We start from the raw sequence: 16681 nt of genomic DNA, 5'->3' as shown, positions 1-16681 counted from the left end.
CCCCCCCCCCCTCCAACCTTTCTTGTTCCAGTTGGCTTCCATTCTGAGGGATTTGACGGCGACATCATTGGGAAGAGGCTGTCCTGGGTACTTTGGTTGATATCACTAGTATTCCCAGGACCGCTGACCAAGTTGGGCTACGTACAGAGACTGATGAGGGTTACCCTGGGGGCTTATTGCGAAGCGCATCTCTGTATGCCTTTGTTTTGATCGATTCGATCGACCATCGTTTGCCTTGGAGAAAAAGAAACTCGCACCCATTCAGCTCCGCCACCCACTGGTGGTCCTCCCTTCTGCTATTTCTGCTTGTATTTTTTATAGATCTTGGTGAGTACCATTGCCAGACGTACCGTCCGCCTTTTATGACTTTGACATGGACCGAGACACGACGCAACCAAAAGTTTCTTCCTTCTTTTTCATCATACACTGGCGTTTCACTAGGGCGAAGAAGAGTTTCTTGGTCTGATACGTATTTCTCTCTTTCTTCTTCTCTCCTTGTTCTTCCGTATGGGGTTTCCTAGGATTATTATAAAAACATTTTCCAACTTTTACCTTCCTTGATCGTGATCGACAAGTCGGTCCTCGTGAATATGTGAGACAGGCTCCTCTGCGTTGTGTGACACCCGTTCCTAGTGGCTGGGGGCTGAATTCATGGCTGAGCTGGTGGTAGGGGAGTCACATGTCGCTGAGCACATGTATGCCATGGACGACGATGATGGAACATATATAGGTGGTACTCCTCGTAAGAATAGTTCAAGCCACGTTCGCAGCCGACGTTTGACCTGGGGGGAATGGGCCGAGAAGAAGCGTGAGCATGGCTGCCTGTCTTGGGAGGCATATAGAGAGAGGTTGAGGCATGGAAGGGGGGGAAACAGAGTAGAGATCCGACATCGCAACAGACTCCAGCTCCCTAAGCACGATTACGTCTTTGAAGGGTTGGGTCAGCTTTATATATATTATATTTTATAAGCATTTTATATATATTTTATATTTATTTTATATATATCTTATATATATTTTGAATCTACGACTGATTATTCTATTATTCTTCTCGACCTTACTTTATGACAATAAGAGGGTCCAGTCGTACGTTGTTTGCAGGGATGGTGTGGTCTCTCAACCACTCACCGCCTGGAAAAGGTGCTCCAGGATGGAGGGGTGGAGGGCCTCATCCTACCAGAGAGAGAGAAAGAGAGAGAGTGGGAGAGAGAGGGAGAGAGAGAGGGAAGAGAGGGGGGTAGAGCGCGTTAGCCGGGCTCTTGTGAGGTGCGTTAGTGTGACGATCTCATTGAAAAGTGCAGAGCGTGCGTGTGTGCAGTAGGGGACTTTTTAGGCGGCGGCGATCCATGGATTGGGAGGGAGGGGGAGGGAGGGGGCGTCATAGTTACGAGTTTGTTCCTGATATCTTGGCGGGGTGTACAGAGTACACGTAGCCGTCTCATGCTCATATTTCCTGCTCTATCACAGCAACGCATGGACTTGAAAGGAACTGCTGATCTCTCTTTCTCCGTCCCTCTACGAAAAAGACCCATGCTATCGAAAAGACTGGCCGACCTTATCTTGTGTTCGTATGTGTGTCAGAAAAAAGTGACAGCTGAGAATGTTGTTGGGCTATGCCGATCAAATCCTAGGCGCGTGCTGGGCGTCTCGTCTCTGCGTGGGGTCATGTGCTGCTGGTTCACTCCCCCCCCCCCCTCTAGGTCCCGAGTCTTGGGTCTTGACTGGGTAGGAGAAGTTGTTGTTGTTGGGGGGGCGGGCTATCGTTTCTTGGGCAGTCGGCAACAAGCACCGCCAGCATGTACGGATTGCTCGTAGTCTCTGTTAGGAAACACCGCGCACTCTTACCATATGCCAGACGTACGTCTAGTGCCCATCTTAGCCTGCTCCTCCTGTACGAGCCGTCCGTAGACGCCTCCGTTCCCAGTCGCACCATTCTGCTGCGTTATCGCTGCCATGCAGCAGCATACTGATATACATACAACCTTGCCAGGCCATTCTCACCATCGCATAGCTCCGCCCTTCCACCTTGTTGCGTGCTCTTTTCTGCCCTCTCCCCCCCCCCCCCCCCCCCCCCCCCCCCCGCCCCTCTCAACTGCTACCTGTATCTACTAGTGGTAATACTATACTCCGAGTCGTATTCCATCATTCCATCTCTCCCCCCTCTGCTACGACCTCTTGGGAGAGACGAGACTTGCGATTAATATACGTATATACACACACAACACACATACACAGTAGCAAATCTTCTCACCTGCCCTTTCAGCCCACTGTATTTCCTGCTCCCGTGCAGCCCAATCAGCCCAGTTGTCTGCCCATCAGCAGACTAGCCACCCCTCCCGCTCTCTTCACTCTGCCCACCTCTAGCCTTCCCTTTCTGTACCTTTTCATCTCCTCCCACCCTCTTTCCATTTATCTTTCTCTTCCGTTTCTCTCCTCCCCCCCCTCATCTTCATCTTCAATCCGGTCTGGCTACCTCCATCATCATATATTCCTTCCCTCCTCATAAACCCAGGCTACCAGTGGTCGAGGTAACTGCCCAACGTAATCGACCCCACGACCAGAGGCGGGGTCGTCATCGACAAGGGTCCACGCGCGCACGCCGTTTCCTTATCAGATCTCTTTTGATTTCCCCCCGCCCACCCCCTTTCTCTCAGAGCCATGACGCATCGACCCGACAACATCGACGCCGATAGCAATAACAACATCACCAGTAGCAACAGCATGTCTCATCACAGACAATCTCGATCTAGCCCTCTTCCGCCTCACAGGCGCTTTGATGGTTTGTCACCCACCCACGCGGAGTCTCCAACGTATCGCGTGCGCGCTGACGGTTGACCGTGATTGTCTACATAGAATCCTGGGTTGAGGTATCATCCCAGCCATCATCGTCGTCGCTCTCGAGCATCGGTGACGAAATCGTCACCACAGGCCTGCGGGTGGGAGGACAGTGCGGCCAGCGCCGCCGCCTGCCCCTCTCAAGGAGGTCGCTGCCCCACCAGAATCCGGCCAGATACGCCGCGAGCAGCCAGGAGGAGGACTACGATGACAGCGACAGCGGAGACAACGACGACGGACACCTCGGTAGCTCCGTTGAGAACGTCCCCGCCGAGGATGCCGAGTCTGACGACGACGGCGACGACGCTACCGCGCTCGGTGGCCGTGTCGATGAGCGGCCCGTCTTCCGCCCCCAGCCCAACGCCTTCACCCACCCGCACCACCCACACACCCAGAGGAGCTATTCTACCAACACGATGACCGCGGAGCCCCACCCGCACAGCGGCCTCACCAGGCCGTCCTTCTCACGACGTTCCCAGACGCGCGTCCAATCCGGCGGCGGGGCCCCCAACTTCATGTCGCCCTCGGCCCGCGAGGATAACGACGAGGCCCTGCGCGCATCGCTGACGACACTCCTGTCGTGCGCTGCCGCCGCGAGGGGTCTGCCCAAGTCCAAGGAGGAGGCCGAGGCTCAGCGGAGGGCCCGGAGCGGCGTAGGCCCCAGCAACCAGCCCGTCGACCTGCGTCTGGTGCCGGAATCCGAGATGATGGGCCAGGAAAACAAGTCTGACAAGCAGCAGCAGCAGACTGCTGCTGCTGCTACCGCTTCTGGACCTGACGATGCTCGCAAGCGTACCTCGCCCGCGACGCGGTCGCCCTCCCGGGACGTTGATGGTTCCAGGAAGTCCAAGCGCAGCGCATCAGCCGGTCGGGGGTCACGCGCCACCAAGAAGAAGACGTCGACCAACGTGGCCATGGAGGAGACGCTCATCTCCCCCACCCTGCTCACGTGGGTCGTCAGTGCCGGCGTCGTGGTGCTCGTCTCCGTCGTGGGCTTCGGCGCAGGTTACGTCATTGGCCGGGAAGTCGGGCGCCAGGAGGCCGCCGCCGCCGGCCTGGTTGGCGGCGCGGTGAACGAGACGGCGTCGTCGTGTGGCCGCGAGGCTATCCGTGGATCGTCCGGTACACTGCGCAGGTTCAAATGGAGTTCTGTTGTGGGAAAGAGCATCACTGCCTGAACTTGTGTGCGGTGAAGTCGAAGTTACGGGCTATGAGCACGAGCACGAGCACGAGCACGGACGAGCAGCGGCACGGACAGTTGACGGCTGATGACGACAACGACGATGCCGAAACGGAGACGAAAGGAGTAATATGAATGGAATGGGCTGGAGAGAGGCAAGCATTTATTTTCTAGCACCGCATGCCCTCTCATCTCTGGGCGTTTTTTTTCCTTCTCTTATTTGCAACATGCTTCGAGTTCTGGTGGCACGATACCTGGAAGGGAACATGATTCACTCGTTCCCCTCTCTTTTTCTCTTCTTCCTACTCTCCTTTGTTGCTTTTTATCTATTATTATCGAAAAAAAAAACATGGTTTACTCGGAATGGAGGAAATGGTCAGGAGTTCTATGTAGTTCTCATCTTTACACCTTTTTTTTCTTTTTTTTCTTTTTTGCACTGTCTTTTTCTTCTTCTCTGAAGCGGTCATGATAATCGTGCCATCTTTTGGTAGAATCGTATTTATTTGCTGGAGATAACATGGGCACAAGGAAGGAAAATGAATCAATGGGATATTTGATCTATATTACGGAATTAGCCATGCTTCATAGGTCTGGCACATGGTAGAAAAATGGGACGCGTCAGCGGGATCTTCTGTTCGACCTCCTCAAAAAGTCTTCGATCGTGATAATGCACGAGTAATACCCAGTGATAGTGGCGGTGTCCAGAGTCTGGCTGTTACCATGATGCCACGAGATGCCGTGTGTATCGGACCATCTGGGAAATTAGCCCTGTATGATTGACAATGGTAATAACGTGCCGTATCACTGGCTCGTTCGTACTCGTATTCGACAGGCCGTGGAAGCAGTTGAAAGAGTGCATCACAAGTAGTGTCACGTCCTAGTTGAGAGATGGACTTGTTGGACTCTGTGGCACTCTGTGTATGTGTGTATGTGTGTGTATGTGTGTATGTGTGTGTATGTGTGTATGTGTGAGTGTGTGAGTGTGTGAGTGTGTGAGTGTGTGAGTGTGTGTGTGGAAAGGGGGAGGAGAGTGTCATGGAGAGCTGGAGAAAACGAACACGAATACGACGAAGGGACATTTGATCAAGGAACTGTCTGATTGGCTGACTTATGCTCCCCTGTATCTGTACCTGGAAAAAAGAATCGGCAGACCAGTCCCAAGGTTCAAGGTCCATGGGCCCCACAAACGATTTTCAATGGGAAAATTCAGGGATCATCAGGCCATTGAAGCCATCCAAGCTCAAAAAGCCCCCCCCTCCCCCCTCTAGAACTTTTCCCCTGGTGAGATCCAATATTGTTATAATAGCTTTTGGATTTCCCTTTTACTTCTCTTCCCCCCTCCCCATCCCCACCGTCCTCCTTCCTTTCCTTCTCTCTCTCTATATGTCAGACTAGACAGAGAATTTAGGGGTCTGGGTCGAGAAGAAGAAACCAAATCGCCAAACCACCTTTTCTTTCTCAACTCTCATCTTTGATCGATTGCTGTGGAAGGAACAGCAGCCAAGAAACAGCAGCAGCAGCAGCATGGGTGTCCTCGAAGAGATTGCGGCGCATCCCATCGCCCAGCGGTACCTGCTGCTGGGCACGGCGTCGCAGATCGGCATCGCCCTGGGCAGCTTCATTGCCCTGTCCATCGTCTACCACATTACGCGTCAGCTCGTCTTCAAGAGCCGCAATGAACCCCCCGAGGTGTTTTCCTTCTTCCCCTGGTTTGGAAGCACCGTCATCTACGGAATGGACCCCCCCACCTTCTTTGCCACAAACCGCGCCAAGGTACGACCGATATCTTTTTCTTCCTTTCTTCTTCTTTTCTTTCCTCCCACTTCGCAAACGCACAGGTTTGCACGAGAGGGAACATAGTGTGGGCGTGCGTGTGTGCGTGTTGAGAGATGTGGTGATGCTGACTCGTGTGCACGCAGTACGGCGACGTCTTCACCTTCATCCTCCTCGGAAAAAAGACCACCGTCGCTCTGGGCCCCGCTGGCAACGACTTCATCCTCAATGGCAAGCTCAAGGATGTCAATGCCGAGGAGATCTACACTCGTCTTACCACTCCCGTCTTCGGAAGAGATGTCGTGTATGACTGCCCCAATGCCAAGCTCATGGAGCAGAAGAAGGTAGGAACAGCACGCCGCGTGCGGGGATGACTCGACCGCCCCACGATCGGGTGCGCAGATGCTGACTCGTCTCCTCTCTACCTGTCCAGTTCATGAAGATTGCCCTGACGACCGACGCGTTCCGATCCTACGTCCCCATCATATCCAACGAGGTCACCTCGTACTTCAAGCGGTGCCAGGCCTTCAAGGGCAAGAGCGGCATCGTCAACATCCCCCAGAACATGGCCGAGATCACCATCTTCACTGCCTCGCACGCGCTGCAGGGCGACGAGGTGCGCAGCCGCTTCGACGAGAAGCTCGCCAGCCTGTACCACGACCTCGACATGGGCTTCACGCCCATCAACTTCCAGCTGTGGTGGTTCCCCCTGCCGTCCAACCGCAAGCGCGACCATGCCCAGCGCACCGTCGCCAAGATCTACATGGACATCATCCAGGAGCGCCGCGCCGAGAAGGGTGACAACGGCAAGTACGACATGATGAAGCACCTGATGAACTCCAAGTACAAGACGGGCAAGCCCGTGCCGGACCACGAGATCGCCAACATGCTCATCGCCCTGCTCATGGCCGGCCAGCACTCGTCCTCGTCCACCAGCTCCTGGATCATGCTCCGCCTGGCCCAGAACCCCGACATCATGGAGGCCCTGTACCAGGAGCAGGTCGAGAACCTGGGAGAGAACCTCCCCGAGCTCACCTACGAGATGCTGTCCCTCCTGCCCCTCAACCAGGCCATCATCAAGGAGACGCTCCGCCTCCATGCTCCCATACACTCCATCCTCCGCGCCGTCAAGCAGCCCATGGCCGTCCCCGGCACCAAATACGTCATCCCCACCTCGCACAACCTCCTGTCCGCCCCCGGCGTCAGCGCCTCCGACCCTTCCTACTTCCCCAACCCGGACAAGTGGGACCCCCGCAGGTGGCTCCCCGGATCCCCCAACGCTCCCACCCTCAGCCGCAACACCGAGGAGGAGGAGGAGCAGATTGACTACGGCTACGGTCTCGTCAGCAAGGGCTCCGCCTCCCCCTACCTCCCCTTCGGTGCCGGCCGTCACCGCTGCATCGGCGAGCACTTTGCCAACGTCCAGCTCCAGACTATTGTCGCCGAGATTGTCCGCCTTTTCAAGTTCTCCAACCCCGACGGCGGACACGACATCATCGGCACCGACTACACCTCTCTCTTCTCTCGTCCCCTTGAGCCTGCCAACATCCGCTGGGAGCGCAGGGATTAAAAGAGAAATAGAGAGGGTGTTTGTATTTTTCTGACCTTTGGTCTCCCCCCTCCCCCCCCCCACACACACACACCTCCTGTATTCTTTTCAATTGCATATATATACATATATTTCTTTGCTGCAATAACTTTTCATTATTATTGGAAAACGGCGAATAATTTCGTCTGGACACAAAAGATTGGGATTGGGAGGCCCCAGGTTCAAACAAATATATAAAAAGATAGAATATCATTAATGCTTAATGGGTCCTTTTTTTTTTGTCAACCATTCCTTGTTTCGATATGCTGTATAATATCTCTCGGACTCTATATGGTTGGTCTTAACAAAAGGCTGATGATGGGTGTACGGAGTAATAGTAATCGTGCCCGTAGTCGAGACACAATGGGTGTTAGGACCCGTTTCACCCCACCAACCCAGGGTTCTATGTGCCGATAGAGACAACACATGTATACTCAAGTCTATCCTCTTCCACTTCCCTATTACACAACAAAGTGTGCCATCCAAGCAGTTGTCCGTCTTCGGCTCTCTTACGGCATATCACATGTCAGCAGAAGAAAGGGAGGAAGGAAGGAAGAAAGAAAGAAGGAAAATGCCCGAACACTACGGACCGCTCGTGCGCCTCTGGGGCGTGTCAAGATCGCAGCTCCCAGGATCCACAGCGACAAGCTCCGAGCTCAAACCGCTCCTCGCATCTATCCTAGACGAAGCCATCCCATTCATCGCCAGCGTCCCCTCATCGCCGTCGTCGCCGGACAACGACTCGTCGCCATGGCGCAGCAAGGGCAAGCGCAGTGTTCGCCATTCACCGTCTCCCGTGCACTTGTATGAGCGGATCATCCCGGCAACGGCCCTCGCCGAAGCTGCCCAGCAACGACAGGCGACCTCGCCCCCCGGCACAGACGAGGCGTGGATCCTCCGGCGCAGCGTGCACGAGGACAGGGCCGCGCCCGGGTCGGCCTCGTGGGACGAGTGGACGCGGTACTTCAAGGACTCGCACGCCGAGGCGGAGAGGAGCTTCACGCCCACGGTGGTGAGCACCAGGATCGAGCAGGAGTGGGACTGTGGGGGTATAGAGGTCGTCCTGGACGGGAGGACGTGGGGCGGCTTCACGATGCGGCTGGAGGAGTCGGTGCACAAGATGCCCGCGCCGCTGAGGAACCGCGTGTTTCCCGTGCTGCAGGCCACGGCGGTGGCTGTGGCCGGAGAGGGGGATGGAGGCGCTTCTTCTTCGGGGAGGAGGGAGTTCATCGTCGTGCAGATCGCCGTCACCGATCAGGCCGACACCGTCGTCGGCACAGAGGGCAACCTCGTCGGATCGTATACCAGCATCGAGCGGTTCAGGGACGTGGCCGGCGCGGACGGGGAGGGCATCGAGTGGACCATGGGGACGGCGTCGGATGCCAGGGGCATCCTGCCGGCTTGGGTGCAGAGGATGTCCATCCCCGGCATCGTGGCAAAGGATGTCGACATGTTCCTTTCCTGGGTCGAGGGGCAGAGAAAAGAGGCGACGTGAGATATGATACCCAGTACTACTGTATTCTCTGGCCATCCTCTGTTCATCACTTCTGGATTTTTACCGAGGCTGTAGACAATGGAAAGAATGAAGCAGGTTGACTCTTTCCTAATTTGGTATGAATGAGAGTGCCCGGAAACCCAGAAACCAATTCAAGATCAGATCGCTCCTTCCCTATTTCATAGCCACCTCAACGTTGGAAGCTGTGGGAGATTCTGATGGAGGAACCTCTCAACAGCCAAATGCCTCTTCTTTCCATTCTCCGTTTCTAAACTCCCGCAAGAGTAACTAGTACTACTACCATCAAAGCTTCTGGCCCCTTTACCGCATCAGACGTTTCGCCCGTCATGGTCCTCACAAGATACCAGTCCGTGCCTCCCCCCCATAGAGTGTCTACTGCTATCACTCGAGATACGACTGCTAGCAGCAGCACAGCGGCGGCTACGGCAACAACGGGTACGGAACCCCCATCTTCTTCCAATCCGACACATGACGCCACCGCCTCTCCCCACCTGGATAGATTGGTGACCCGCGCCGAGGCCCTCGCTAAGATGACATTCGAGCTCAACATGCGCCGTCTAGAAGCCCAGGTCAACGACCTGCAGCGCGACGTGGGCAAAGTGGTCCGCGCCACAGCCGAGGACAAGGACTTCCGCAGCCAGAACGAGACAAGGCTGTCCAAGCTGTGGGGGGAGATGCTAGCCGTGAGGCAGCAGGTAGCCAGGGTGGAGGAGACGCAGACGCGGACGCGGACGCAGCCCGATCTCGAGACTTGCCAGAGTGAGACGAGGGATCTGGTTGATGGGTTGCGGAGCGAGATGGCAGAGCTGAGAGGCCTGGTGGATGTTATTACGAAGCAGATGGACGGTCTGGCGTCATCTTCGGCAGCAGCAGCGGCGGCAGCATCGCCGCCAACGACAACCGCGCCACAAAACAATAGCCAACAGTCCGGTGGGAATAGCGGCCAGACCCTTCGGAAGGACGACTCAGGGTTACCAGGCCATACTGGTGCCCACTACTCCGCGGCGGCGGCCGGCAGACGTCTCGACGAGGCCATCAGGTCTACCAAGCGCTGGAACCGCGATCACAAGACCACCGCCCTGCCCGAAGCCGCCTTCTGCGCCAGCTACCTAAAGCAGCAATCCAAGCGTGACGCTCCACTGGCCGCCTACATGCAGAGAAGCATGGCAAGACGCGTCCGGCAACGACCTGCTGCGGCATCACGCCCGCGGCCCAGAACCCTCGACGAATTCTGCCAACTCGTCTCGTGGCAGGACGTTCTCGACACGGCTCGACATGTACTCATGCGTGATAGACAGGAAACGATGGCGCACCTGGACGGGCGAGATTCATTTTAATCATTTATCGTAAGAGCATCGTATGTTTTTTTTGTTTCTTCTTTCTGCTCTTTTTGAAGAGAGTGATCAAGGTGATTTGTTGCGGTCGACCGGGGAAAAATAACAACAGAAAAAATAAATGTATGGCACCCAAAAACTCCTTTAAGAATTGCACGTCCGGATGCTCTCCCGCCGTAGAAATGAACGCCGTGAAATGGAACCTCCCTCTCTCTCCCCCTCTCTCTCCTGGTTAGATATGTACACTCCTTCTCCGCTCTAGTCGTCCATCTCCATACCAATAGACGACATCTTGAGCTCAATCTCCGACTTGATCTCCCTGATCTGGTTCTCGATACGCGAACGCAGAATGGCATTGTTCGTCCTGGCCAGGTCTGCCTGCTTGTTGCTGAGAGACTTCTTCATGTCGGCAATAATGTCCTTGACGCCCTGCTCCTCGTCACGCTGAGCACGCTCGTCGTCATCGAGGTCGTCATCATCGTCGTCGTCATCGTCGTCATCGTCGTCGTCGTCGTCGTCGTCGTCATCGCCAAAGAGAGCGTCTGCCTCGATACTCTCCTGGACGACGCCTCCTCCCGGCGTGGCGACCTGTGTGACGGTGAGCGGGGTGGCCGCTTCGGCTCCCGTGGCTGGCGTCCCGGCACCCTCCATGAAGCTGTCGGCAAAGGCGGCTTCGAGATCGGCCTCGAGATCGGCCTCGTTGTTGTCGGCACCGGCACCGGCACCGGCGCCGCCAAAGTAGGCCGTGCTGTCGTCGTCCTCACCCTCGGCATCCATGTCGACGTCCTCGTCCTCGTCCTCGTCCTCGTCGTCCTCATCCTGGTTACGCTCCTCGACCCATTCCCACCGCGTAGACTCGGCCTTGGCGTCCTCGGCCAGCAGACGCTCCACCTCGGCCTCCTTGTCCTCAATCTCCTTGCGGGAGATGGTCTTTGCGAAGCGGCGGTTGACGGCGTCGTGCATGGGCGGCGTCAGGCCGTGCGGCCATCGGAAGTTGGAGTCTAGCATGGGCGGGAGGGGCACCTTCTTGGCCTCGTCCTCGTTCTGGACTCTGGCGTGCACGAGGAGCATCTGGCAGATGTCGGCCGACTTGAGGAGCGACTTCTTGTCCCATGTCTTCATGGCCTCGGTGATGGTGGGCAGATCGACCAGGACGGCCGCGAATGCCTGGCCCTTGACCGTCAGGACGGCACGCCGCGTGTCCTCCTCGAAGAACTTGAGCTGTATGTCCGCCCCGCCCTGGGCCCGCGAGATGCCCATCTTGCCCGTCTCCATGCAGTGCCGCACGTAGTCGCAGTGCTCGCCGGGCAGCATCCTCAGAATAATCTGCTCTTCGATGGCCGGGTCCATCTCCCTGTCGCTGGCCTCCGAGTCGTACCCGTCGCCGGGGGGGTGCACGGGCGGTCGTCCGCGCGGCTTGACAACCAGCTGCGTGTGGGAGCCCTTGAGCACGCCGCCGCCTGGCTTGGGCGCATGCCGGATCTTGATCTTGGTCGCAGGGTGCACGCGGTGGTGCTGCTTCGCCAACGGCCTGCTATCTTCCTCGCCGTCGTCGTCGCCACCGCGCTTCTTGCTGTCCACCAGCTTCTGCGTGGGCTTGGGCTGTCGACCGGCCTTGGTCTTGCTGGGCGGCGCGTCCGCCGCGGCGGCGGTTGCTGCTGCTGGGGTCGGCGGCTGCGATGAGCTGATCTTGAGCTTCACCTTGCGCTGGATATCCCCGGCCCCCGGCGTCGCTGTGGTTGGCGTCGCCTTGGCTGCTGTCGGTGTGGCCCCGGCCGCCTTTGTCGCTGTCGGCGTCGCGCTGAACTCCCCGGTGCTGGTGTTCGATCGGCTGATGTTGATTTTCAGACGAGGTTTCGGCGGCGCCGGAGCGCCATCTGTTCCAGACATTGTTTTCCTGGTTGAAGGCAAGAAACCAAATGTTGGGTGTGATGTGTTGTGTGTGTGTATGTGTTTAAGAGATGGAGTGTTCGTATGCTGAGTTGAGAACTCGGGGGGTTGACTCGTTCTTTGTTCTATATCCGGGGGAAGGAGACGCTCATGTGCTTGCCGTATGGCGTGCTCCACTTTTTCTTTTCATAACTCTCCAACGCAACATCAGGCCTCCTGGTCTTCTTTTCTCTTTCTATTCCCTCTCTCCCATTACTACTACTTCGTACCGTATCATTGGCACTCTACTATTCTACGATTTCCAAGGCCCTTGAACTCGATCACGTACAATTTTATCGGCCCATCGGCTGCTACGTGAACATGTACTCTCGTCATGAGATATGCCGTCACCAGAGGGGGAGGGGGAAACAGAATGGAACTCACGATACGATGTGTTTCCCCAATCGTTGCGAAGTGAGTAGATGCCAGTTCCGTAGGTGCCACAGTGCGTTTCTTCAGATGCCCACATCGTTTTATTTTCACTCAATCAGCTCGGAGCTCCCCCCCGACCCCCCCAAACCATGTTGCCCGCAGCCGTGTTGGCATCATGGCTGAGCCAGCCTCTGGAAGTTTCTTTGGTTGGGAGACATTTCGGGTGAAGGGTTATTGAAGAAGAAGGACGGTAAAGATGATATCTAGAGGTAGGGGAAAGTTATGGATACTACGACAATGACCTGAGGAGCTTTGCCCGCCCCTTTATTACCTCGTTGGCCGCCATGCCAAACGAATGGCCAGGCCATGGAAAGCCGACTAGATAGCACGCCGGGTGAGAGGACAGCAGCGGCAGGGAAGGATGCGAGACGGGCATAGTCAAAGGCTGTTGGAGTACTCGGGTCCCGCCAATATCAGCTGCAAGGCTGGATCCCGCTCGGTGATGGTGGCAGAGAAGTTTACTGTTAGATTTACCAGTCCAGGGGGTCCCAACATAGTGATATAGAGGTGTTCTTCAGGAGGAATAGTAAAGCACTTTTCATTTTGACGCCATCCAATGATCCCGTTAAAACAAAACAAAAAGAAACGCTAGATATAAAGAGAGAAGGGGGAGAGAAAAGGAAAGAAGAGACGGGGAAGAAAACGATATGACAAGAAGAGGAAAGCAGGAACGTCAAGAGAAAAGGGATCACCATCCGTCGAGAGCCGTCCAGCCATAGTGGCCATCTACATTGACCCATCCGTTACCTCCCACGCCCTTGTCCCAGTCCATCATGGCCCCCAGGAGCCTGCACCCCATGGCGCTGACGGCACATACGATGCCGTCGCTAGCCCGCGCAAGGACAGCCAGGTCCATGACGTACGCCCTGCCCAGGAGACTGCGCAGCTTGAGCGTCTGTTCGGGTACGGGGGCGGTGGCGTCGCCGCCGCCGACATCGACACCGCCCGGGGCGTTGGCGGCGTTGTTCCTCCGCTCCTTGCCGAGGTTCCAGAAGATGGGGGCGAAGAAGCCGCCCTCCCAGCCCGAGGCTTCCTCGACGAAGCGGTGGATCATGTCGTTGAGGTGCTGGGGCTTCCCCTGGTCGTTGGAGGCCAGGCGGATCCTCTGCTGGGCGGGAACGGCCGTGGCGAAGTCGGCCTGGTTCTGCATGGTCGGGTCGTCGGAGGCGAGCACCATGATGAGGTCGCCGGGACGGCCACCGGCGCTCTCGTCTCCGGTCCCGGTCCGCACGGTGGCGGCCGCCAGCTGGGCAGCCTTGTCGTGGAACACCTCGGCGGGTATGTAGGTGTCGCGGTACTGGTACTCTATCGGGTGCAGGTCGCCGCGGCGCACGTGCAGCCCGATGACGGGGGCGTCCGGGGCGGTTATGCCCTTCCTGGACCGGCTCCTGAGCTCGCCTATGCGCGACTCGACGTACGCCCCGTCGTCCTTGTTGATACGGAACAGGGCCTCGTACCCGGCGTGCGCGAGGTTCCACACGTCGCGCACCCTGTCACCCGTGCCGTTGTGCCGCCGGTACTTGGCCATCAGGGGCGGCGCCACGTCGTCGGCCGAAGCGCCCGACACCACCAGGTGGCGCGCCTGGAAGGGGCAGGGGACCATGTGGTGCCGGGGTGGGGGGCGGCACATGGGCGGCGGCGGTGGCTGGAAGATGTCCGAGTAGGCGCCGTAGGCCCACCGGGAGTCGTCGATGAAGAAGGCCCTGCCCTCCTGCTTGGCGATGCCGTAGAAGACCCAGAGCATCATGAGCTCGTTGCCCATGCCGGCGTCCGTGTTGTCGAGGACGTAGGTCATGGAGCTCTGGCAGATGGGCAGCAGCTGGTGCTGCTGGTAGGCGTTCTTGCCGTCAGACGATGCGCCCGCGGCGTCATCCAGCCCGACGAAGTGGCCGAGGCCGTGCCGTGTCCACCTCGCCTTGCGCGGCGGCTCCGGCAGCAGGCCCGACTTCTCGGCTTCGGCCACGTCCATGAAGTAGGCCTCGGGGGCGTCGTGCTTGAGCAGCGTCTTGTCCGAGAGCGGCGACTTGCGGTGCATGTCCTGGACCTGGGCGGACGCCTCGCGGCAGTGGCGGCCCATGGCGGCGTACTGGTCCGAGGCCAGGGGGAAGCTGTAGGTGGGCGGGACGAAGAAGGTCCACCTGGCCTGGCCCTTGGCGTCGGTGGTGACGATGGGCGTGGGGAAGTCGGGCACGGCGTCGAGGGCGACCATGTCGAACGTCTCGGAGCCGAGGTGGGAGCGGACGGTAGCCATGGCATCCTGGTTCAGCAGGGCGAAGGCCAGGACGTACAGTGTCGAGAAGAGTATGGTGGTCCAGACGCCGAGGCGGAGCAGCCGACTCGGGGTCGGCTTCCGCAGCAGGTCGCTGGCCGCCCTCTTGCGGCGGGGGACGAGCGGGGGGAGGGCGGGTGAGGGCGGCGGCGAGAAGAGGAGGTGGTTGAAGTTGAAGGTGGACGAGGTGGCCGAGAGAGGTGCCTGGTCGTTGGCGTTGTACGACTTGGCGCGGCGAAGGTTGATGCGAGGAGGAGCGACCATGAGCTTGGCATTGCTGCCGGGGACGGTGAGGTGAGTGTTGGACATGGTGAGCGTGCGGTGCTTATCTCGTGTGCCTCTGCTATGGGTGACGAAGTTGTGTTGTATATATACATGTATTGATGTTGAAGGGATGGGCCGAGGCGCAGCTCACGGTCAGTCTATCTGTGTGATGGAAGCAGAGAAGAGAAGAGAAGGAGAGGAGGACGGTACGGTCCTGACGCTGTTCAAGCATCCATAAGAGACAGGAGGATGCCTGACTTTAGGGGTTGAAGAGGTAGACGGGGCAGTCTTGCTTCTCTAAGAGGAGGACGGGAGATCTGACTCCAAGGAGAGGCGAGTGAAGAGACGAAAAGAAGAGAATGAAGAGATGGACCCAACCAGTGGCGCCACACGAAAAGGAAGGTTGAAAGAGAATGGAAAGAATGGAAAGAATGGAAAGAATGGAAAGAATGAAAGTGACGTAGACAAGAGACAGAGAAGAGACGGAAAGAGGAAGAAGGGGAAGAAGAGGAAGAAGAAGGAAGGAAGAAGCGGGAGAGAGAGAGAGAGAGAGAGGACAAGAGGGAAGGAAGAACAGGTGAGACCGAGGTTTTAGCCACAAACGCGTTTCGTCGATCCCGTCAGCCTGTGGGATTTGGGTAGCGGGTGGTACAGACCCCAGTTACAGTCCCAGAGCCGGGTGGTACATCAGCCACTGACGGCCAAGCACTGCGTACCTGAACCTGCAAATCAGTTCCAGAGCAGAGATCAATGCGAGACTCCGTCCTGAGCAGGGGTGCCTCTGAACCGTTGGCCCTCGGAAGCGGGGTCGACAGGCAGGCCGGGGGAGAGGATGAGAGGATGAGGAGGAGCAGGCGGGAAACAATGTTTCAGAGTAGGTGCTACTTGAGAGAAATTTCAACAAGGTAAATGATGCATAATATAGAGCAGAGGCAGGACGAAAGAGACACAGCGAGGAGAAGGGATAGAAGAGGCAAGGATGGATTAATGCTAAAGATCTAAATATATATATATAAATAAAAATTAAAAAAGGGATACGAGGATACGAAGCCAAGAAGAGTCTGGTGGAAACCTACTCGCGTAGTTTTTTTTGTCTGTGTCTCCTTTTTTTTTTTTTTTTTTTTTTTTTCCCTTTCCAGCTCGTGATGTTGCACCCAGTTTTGACATTGTACCATATCCGATCATACGGAGAGTATTACCAGCTACACGATCATCTCCCCAGCGTTCGCTCTTTCTGTGAGGGACGATATATGCCGAGGACCGCTCGAGCAATCATACTTTTACATCAGCATGGTTCCCTACAGCAAAACATCCTTACCTCGCAACATTTCGGCCGTTGATGGCAGGTCACCCTTACCATAACGAGTATACGAGCATCATCCATACTCGCACAAGTCATCTGTACTTCCCGTCGGGTAAATGTACGGGCAGAAACACCAAGACGCGTGTACCCCGCCACAGAGAATGGTATATACAGGTACCTCATCTGTACAACCCACTCGAGTACCGCGACAATGTACCGATCACCCAGGGTCAACCACCCCCTTTGGGAACTCTCCGT

The 16681-nt window shown here is 56.7% G+C and overlaps 6 protein-coding genes across 6 annotated transcripts; 4 read left to right on the top strand and 2 right to left on the bottom strand.

Moving 5' to 3' along the window:
• Positions 1–2658: 2658 nt before the first annotated feature.
• GMORB2_6093 (uncharacterized protein) lies at positions 2659–4013 on the top strand (the record flags this gene model as incomplete). The annotated part of the gene is made up of 2 exons (XM_035468063.1): positions 2659–2779; positions 2854–4013. The coding sequence occupies 2 exons, from the start codon at positions 2659–2661 to the stop codon at positions 4011–4013; spliced, it is 1281 nt and encodes a 426-aa protein (XP_035322044.1).
• A 1526-nt stretch (positions 4014–5539) lies between these two features.
• Positions 5540–7358, top strand: GMORB2_6092 (sterol 14alpha-demethylase; the record flags this gene model as incomplete). Its single annotated transcript, XM_035468062.1, has 3 exons — positions 5540–5788; positions 5935–6132; positions 6222–7358. The coding sequence occupies 3 exons, from the start codon at positions 5540–5542 to the stop codon at positions 7356–7358; spliced, it is 1584 nt and encodes a 527-aa protein (XP_035322043.1).
• Positions 7359–7947: 589 nt separating this feature from the next.
• Positions 7948–8871, top strand: GMORB2_6091 (Protein of unknown function (DUF3074); the record flags this gene model as incomplete). The annotated part of the gene is made up of 1 exon (XM_035468061.1): positions 7948–8871. One exon carries the CDS (start codon positions 7948–7950, stop codon positions 8869–8871), a length of 924 nt encoding a protein of 307 aa, XP_035322042.1.
• A 347-nt stretch (positions 8872–9218) lies between these two features.
• Positions 9219–10229, top strand: GMORB2_6090 (Protein of unknown function (DUF3074); the record flags this gene model as incomplete). The annotated part of the gene is made up of 2 exons (XM_035468060.1): positions 9219–9238; positions 9392–10229. 2 exons carry the CDS (start codon positions 9219–9221, stop codon positions 10227–10229), a joined length of 858 nt encoding a protein of 285 aa, XP_035322041.1.
• Positions 10230–10484: 255 nt separating this feature from the next.
• On the bottom strand, positions 10485–12116 carry GMORB2_6089 (transcription initiation factor TFIID subunit 7; the record flags this gene model as incomplete). The annotated part of the gene is made up of 1 exon (XM_035468059.1): positions 10485–12116. One exon carries the CDS (start codon positions 12114–12116, stop codon positions 10485–10487), a length of 1632 nt encoding a protein of 543 aa, XP_035322040.1.
• Positions 12117–13275: 1159 nt separating this feature from the next.
• On the bottom strand, positions 13276–15165 carry GMORB2_6088 (uncharacterized protein; the record flags this gene model as incomplete). Its single annotated transcript, XM_035468058.1, has 1 exon — positions 13276–15165. One exon carries the CDS (start codon positions 15163–15165, stop codon positions 13276–13278), a length of 1890 nt encoding a protein of 629 aa, XP_035322039.1.
• Positions 15166–16681: the final 1516 nt, after the last annotated feature.

Source organism: Geosmithia morbida (genome assembly GCF_012550715.1).
Source record: "Geosmithia morbida isolate 1262 chromosome Unknown scaffold_5, whole genome shotgun sequence".
Classification (NCBI taxonomy): Eukaryota; Fungi; Ascomycota; class Sordariomycetes; order Hypocreales; family Bionectriaceae; genus Geosmithia; species Geosmithia morbida.
This window is presented reverse-complemented; position numbering and strand designations above follow the sequence as displayed.